Source organism: Cyprinodon variegatus, unplaced genomic scaffold (assembly GCF_000732505.1).
Source record: "Cyprinodon variegatus isolate N-32 unplaced genomic scaffold, C_variegatus-1.0 Scaffold424, whole genome shotgun sequence".
Classification (NCBI taxonomy): Eukaryota; Metazoa; Chordata; class Actinopteri; order Cyprinodontiformes; family Cyprinodontidae; genus Cyprinodon; species Cyprinodon variegatus.
Window position 1 is genome coordinate 423,685 of NW_015150877.1, and position 5,831 is coordinate 429,515.

The 5,831-nt window shown below is 44.9% G+C and overlaps 1 protein-coding gene across 1 annotated transcript; it reads right to left on the reverse strand.

The window, feature by feature from the left end:
- Positions 1–1,347: 1,347 nt before the first annotated feature.
- Positions 1,348–4,802, reverse strand: LOC107093432 (transcriptional regulator Myc-A-like). The gene is made up of 3 exons (XM_015388481.1): positions 4,525–4,802; positions 2,974–3,529; positions 1,348–2,557 (listed from the first exon to the last, which is right to left on the reverse strand). The coding sequence occupies exons 2-3, from the start codon at positions 3,512–3,514 to the stop codon at positions 2,013–2,015; spliced, it is 1,086 nt and encodes a 361-aa protein (XP_015243967.1). The 5' UTR covers positions 3,515–3,529; positions 4,525–4,802; the 3' UTR covers positions 1,348–2,012.
- Between the last annotated feature and the right edge of the window lie 1,029 nt (positions 4,803–5,831).

Below are 5,831 nucleotides of genomic sequence, written 5' to 3' on the forward strand. Positions count from 1 at the left end.
TATTTTTGATATTGAAAAAACAGTTGAATGCAATCAACTGGTTTTCCTTAGGCAGAAAACTTTGTATCAATTCGACTGTATGATCTGGTTGAACTGTAAAGTGCCTTGAGATGACATGTGTTGTGAATTTGGCGCTATATAAATAAACTGAATTGAATTGAATTAAACAGGTGATTCTAATTTAGGATAAATTAAGTGGAGGTGAGATTTTGATGGCAGACTTCTAGCGGAGGTACTTCAGGTACTTATTTGCAACAAATAATTTTAAATGGGGATATTTTTTTCTTTAGATTATTTCTGTTACACTGAACGTGCAACTATTGACAATTTCAGATCCCTCCTTGATAAGTGGGAGAACCTGCATAATAGCAGGATGTTGAAATACTTTTCCCTCACTTTAAGGTCATTTAGTGTTTGCAGTGTGAACCATTTATAGGTCTAGTTTGATAGACCAGAAGATGGACCCGTTTAACCTCTGTATAGGAAGAGTGGTTTGGAGGAGTTACTTTCTGAGAAATGACATCAAAAATAAATTTTGTGCAAGTTAATAGATAATGTATTTGCATTAAATTTGATAAGGCATATCTCTATAATCTTTTAAATGTCATGTTCCATACATGACTTATTTTGCAAGTCAGGGTTTAACAACACTGATGTAGAGGTCTTAAAAACACCCTGTACTGAATATGATACAATTGGCTTTAAAGGATTAACAGTCAAACTGTCTAATGTAGACTGCTCCTGGTTAGAAGGTTAACATGAGGAATTTTTATTTCGTAAAAGGATATCATGCCTTTGAGATTCAACATCTTGAACATCTGATTTGCAAATTGTACTAAAATTTTGCTACATTAAAACTTTTTTTTTTGGTGAAACTGCTTCCTGTGCAGTTTCACCTAAATGCAGCGTCACACCAGTTGAAAACTTCTCTAGCTTTACTGGTTTTGTCCTTCAGCCATTCCAAACCAAAACCAGGGAGCCTTGCATGCCAGAGGCCTGCAAGATGCTTGTTGCTTCTCTGTACGCCCAAAGTTCCTGGATGGACCAGGAGCCTGCTTCAGTATTTCCCTTTAATTGGAGCAGATCCTGGATGAGCTGCTGCTTTTTACAGGTTTTCATAAACACACCTGAACGGTGCAGGTGCGCTCTGACAAACGTTAAATGCAGCAGAAACTGGCAGTAAGGATTTAGCTTTTATATAAAATGAGGAATTTGCTCATAACCACAGAAATCTGAACATTTAGCCCAAGTCGCCCCCCCCAGAGATGGACTTCATAAGCAGCTGCTTTCAATAAGAAAACTCAAAGACTTTCCAAATCTAAAGTTTCATTTTATTTCCTTAATTTTTTTTTTTTTTTTTAAAAAGGTGCTTCATTTCCAAATTCCATAGCAAACAAACAAAAAAAAAACTACCAAAATAATTTATTATACAATAAACATTTACAAATGTACAACAGAAAAAGACTGCAGCCAGGTGGAGGTAGGTTTGTGAACGTTTATGTAGAAAGAAAAGAATCCCTGCCTTCTGCAGAACCGAACCACAACGACACAAAGAAGGCAACTGGTTTGAAATATTAAAAAAGGAAACGTGACAAACTGAACCAGAACCATTCCTGTCAGTAAAGGAACGTCTCCAGAATCTACAGCTGATCTCAGTTCTGATCTTTGTAGAAGTTTAAGCCTGATGGTTCTGCTGATGCAAACGCTTTAAAATCAGTTAATGAGAACTATGTGGATCATCAGAACCATCAGGAATTAGGACCTAGTCCATCTGAACCACATGTTCAGTCCACGTCCCGGCTGAGCTGGACACCTCCAGCAATGGAAGACGTCCTGAAAGAACCATTTCAAGTTTATTGGGAAAACCGGATCGATCGGGAAGTTTGGGCTTCCAACAGTCAGCAGTCCAGGCATAAAGGATGGCTTCTGAGGCAACGAGTGTGTTCTGAGTGTCTGTGCTCCAGAGGCTGGTGGGGCTTCAGTCTATAGTCCCCGCCCCCCCTGGTGGTCCATTACCGCCGCAGCTGCGCCAGCCGGGCTTTCAGCTCCTCCTGCCTCGCTCTCAGCTTGTCCTTCCTGGCTCGCAGCCTGTGGCTCTCGCTCTCCAGGCCGCAGATGCAGTCCCTGGCCTTCTTCAGGATCACCACCTTGGACGCCTTGTCGTTGTGCGACAGCTCGGGCACGTTGTCCCGCAGCCGCATGAAGCAGTTCTTCAGCTCGTTGCGCCTCTGCCGCTCCATCACGTTGTGGGTTCGCCGCCGCTCCTCCTCGTCCTCCGTCTCAGTCGAGCTCCTGGAGGAGCAGTGGTACCGCGACAGGGAGGAGTGCGAGGTGAAGCTGCGGGTGGCGTGGTGGAAGCGAGAGGAACCGTCGCTCCCTCTGGAACGCTTGTGGGAGTACGTCGATGAGGGCGGCGGCGACGCCGGGCAGGGGGCGGCGTAGTTGTGCTGCAGCTGGATGGCTCGCTGCTCCTCCTCCGGGTTCAGCTTGCGGGCGGAGGGCTCGGGCAGAGGGGACGGGCTGGAGGACCCCACAGACACAACGTCGATTTCTTCTTCTGCAAAGAGAAAACAGAAAGGTTAGGTCCATGCTTATTAATGCAGCTTAATATTCTGAACTAAACTTAAACGCCTCCTCCATCTTTAAATCCACATCATCCAGCTTCCCTTTAACTTGTTACAAGTCCTGCAGGGGCGACACCTACAGACTGGAGAGCAGAACCGTGCCTCGTGCAATCATCTCCCTGATAATCACTCACTCTAATCAGCAGCCACACAGTTCAGAGCAATCCAGATTACAGGAGTGGGTGGGCAGCGAGCAGATTAGCAGAGAGCAAAGAGCGCCTCGCTGAGAGCCTCTAAACATTAATGAATCATCAATCAAGTGATCCGCCGCCAATTCCAACCAGATTACAGTCTGACCTGATTATCTGAGCTATTAGAGATCAGAGTCCAGCAGGTAACTTTTACTCACCAGAATCACTGGATGAAGACATGGACATCTCCCCGCCGGCGGACCCATAGTCTGAGGTGGCCTCGCTCTGCTGCTCCTGAGCGCCGATCAGGTCCTGGCAGTTCAGAGTGGAGCCCACAATGTCCTCAAAGATGCTGGTGTCTATGTCTGAGAGCAGCGGGCTGGAGCCCAGCACCGTCGAAACCAGCTTCTCCTCCAGGTTCCTGTCAGACAGGCACTGCCACAGGGTGTCCTCGGTGGCCTCGTCCAGGGGGGAGCACGGCAGGCAGGAGTCGCCCTCCTTCTCTGCAGAGTCCGAGTTGAAGAAGTCGCAGGTCCAGTTGAGGAGCTGGAGGTCCTGGTCCTCCAGCAGGATGTCCGACACATAGCTCAGCTGGTCCTCCTTGGACAGCGGCTTCCCGGCCCCCTGGCCGGCCTTCATGGGGGGGGACTGGGGGGGCGTCGGAAGGTAGTCCAGCTCCTTCATCAAGTTTTGCACGTCCTCAAACATGAAGGGCTCGGAGCTCAGCCAGTCCGGCGACTGGGAGAAACTGGTCAACATGTTTGATCCAAAAGCCTGAGAAAAGAAATCCAGAAAAAAAAAACTGAATAAATTCAGGAGGTAGAAAATAAAAATCAGATCCAGCAGCAGCGGCAGCGGCGTAGTGTGAGCAGCAGAGAGCCGATCACAAGCAGCAGGTTGGTTGTAGTGAAAGTTCAGACCGGCTTCTCCCTCTGAACCCCCCACGGCTGCAGCGGCTCATTTATACGTGTTTACATCACACTGGCCCCGCCCCTTTTACGCTTTCCAGCCCCTGGAAACCGTGACGTCACAAAGAGCTTGGAGTAAAAACAACAAAAAAAAAGTTTTTTTTTTTTTAACGCATACAGAAGTTTTACAATCATAACCGCCCCCCCTCCCTCCAGCTGGAGGAACCGGCGCGTGACGGAACCACGCAGCGTGGGCCGGTGAAACCCCGCAGCTTAGACCCAGACCGGCCCGATTCATCCTGGGAGGGGGGGTTCCTGCAGAACAAAGCGGCCCTTTGCTGCACTACAGCCGGCAGGTCTGCATCATCACAGCCCGTGGAACCAGAACCCACGGAAAAAAAAAAAAAAAAAAAAAAAACTTTTATTCGAACTAAAACGTTTGTCTTCTTTAAAATATTTTCTAACATTAATGCAAAACTTAAAAAAAAAAAAAGTTGAACAAAAACAGCTGTTGAAATTTTTTTTATTTTTTTTAAGTTTAAAATAAAAATATAAATGTACTTTATTTCTGTATAGAACAGAACTTGCAGACTTTCGGTCACTAACGTGCAAAAATACCCACTCGTGTTTGAATGAACCCGTGGAGCGCTTCTCCAGTGGGACATTTAAATGCTGACGTGGGTCGCGCCGCTGTGGAGCAACACGTGAAAACCGGCTTTTAGCTGCGGGTGAAGCGTAGTGGGGGAGCCGGTGTCCACGCAAGTGTGCGCCCACGCGTTTCACCCGGGATTTGCAACACGCAGCGCGTTTTAAATGTTTGTAAAAAATAAAATAAAACTGAAATTAAATGCAGAATCTTACCGTGGAGAAAGAAAAAAAAAAAAAATCACTGAAGAAAATGGAAAGTATTCCAATAAAATCCACGCGGAGTGTCTAAATGCTCGTGCCGGGGGGAAACTTTCTGCGTGTGAAATGAAAGCTGGAAGAAGGCAGCATGGTGTGGAAGTCCCCTTCAGATCCGTCCTGACCTGTCCGGTCCACTCAAAGTGTGCTTCTCACCCCACGCTGCAGCAGACCAACAGAGTGGGTGTGGCTGGTATGCTGCATTATGTAGTTCTACTCCAGTATCCTTCCACCGTCGCTGAAAAACCCGCGAAAACTTACAAACCAGCTAAACTTGGTTATCGGTAAACCGCAGTATCGCCTAAATATCCGCCGCGGTTCCGTTTGTTGATAAAGTCCAGGCGGAGAAACCGGAACTTTGAGCGAAGAAGGTAAAAAGGTCCATGAAGAGGGGGTCTACCCGCGGAGGGATACCTCTTACACTCCATTTCTAGGAAAGTCGTGGCGCCAAAATGAGAACACGTGGGGTGAAGCCGTGAGGAAGCCGGTCGGGTCATGCAGTTCGTTCTATGTGGGTCAGAAAAGAACAGACGCCGCGCTGGCTTTACTGTCCACCTCTGGCTGTACGTCAGCGCCGCCGCCATATTATGAGTGGCTAAATGCACAAACTTTAAAGTAAGTTTCGTAGAATCACTAAAATACGGATGAAACCATTCCAGTTCACGGTTTTCTACTATTTGTTTGTCGATTACTCACTATTATTGGGATGGTAAACGCTTTACTCTTGTTTTTGTGTGTGTATATATATATTTATATATATATATATGTGTGTGTATATGTTAATTATACATATATAATGCTGCTATAATAAAGATTATAACAACAGTATGAATTAAATTTTTTATTATAGCAGCATTTTATATATATATAATATACAGTCAGCGCAGCCCTCAGTGACACACAGACTGGGTACAAAGGTAGTGAATTAAGGAGGTATCTATGTGCAGGTTTTGCAAGTAAAAATAACATTATATATAAATGTTAAGGATATTAAAAAAAAAAACAAATTGGTTATAAAAAAGAACAGATAAGTCATTTTGCAAACTGAAACAACAAGTAAAACAAGTAAAATAAAAGATAAAAAATTAAACTATCTTATTTCAGTTCCCTAATATCTAACCAACTTATATTAAGGGAACCAATACTCTTTCCATTGACGGATCGTCATATATATTTGCTCAAATTAAGTGAAAACCAGCTTATTTATAAGACATTTTGCTTAGTTTTTTTTTTAAATCAGATTTTGCAGTGTTGCATTGCTGTCA

What these genes read in the sequence shown, in the direction of transcription:
- LOC107093432 (XM_015388481.1), bottom strand. Translation starts at nt 3,514, where the DNA reads ATGTTGACCAGTTTCTCCCAGTCGCCGGACTGGCTGAGCTCCGAGCCC. An exon ending in GTCTTCATCCAGTGATTCTG is followed by an intron (nt 2,558 to 2,973) that starts GTGAGTAAAAGT and finishes TTCTCTTTGCAG; the next exon opens with AAGAAGAAATCGACGTTGTG.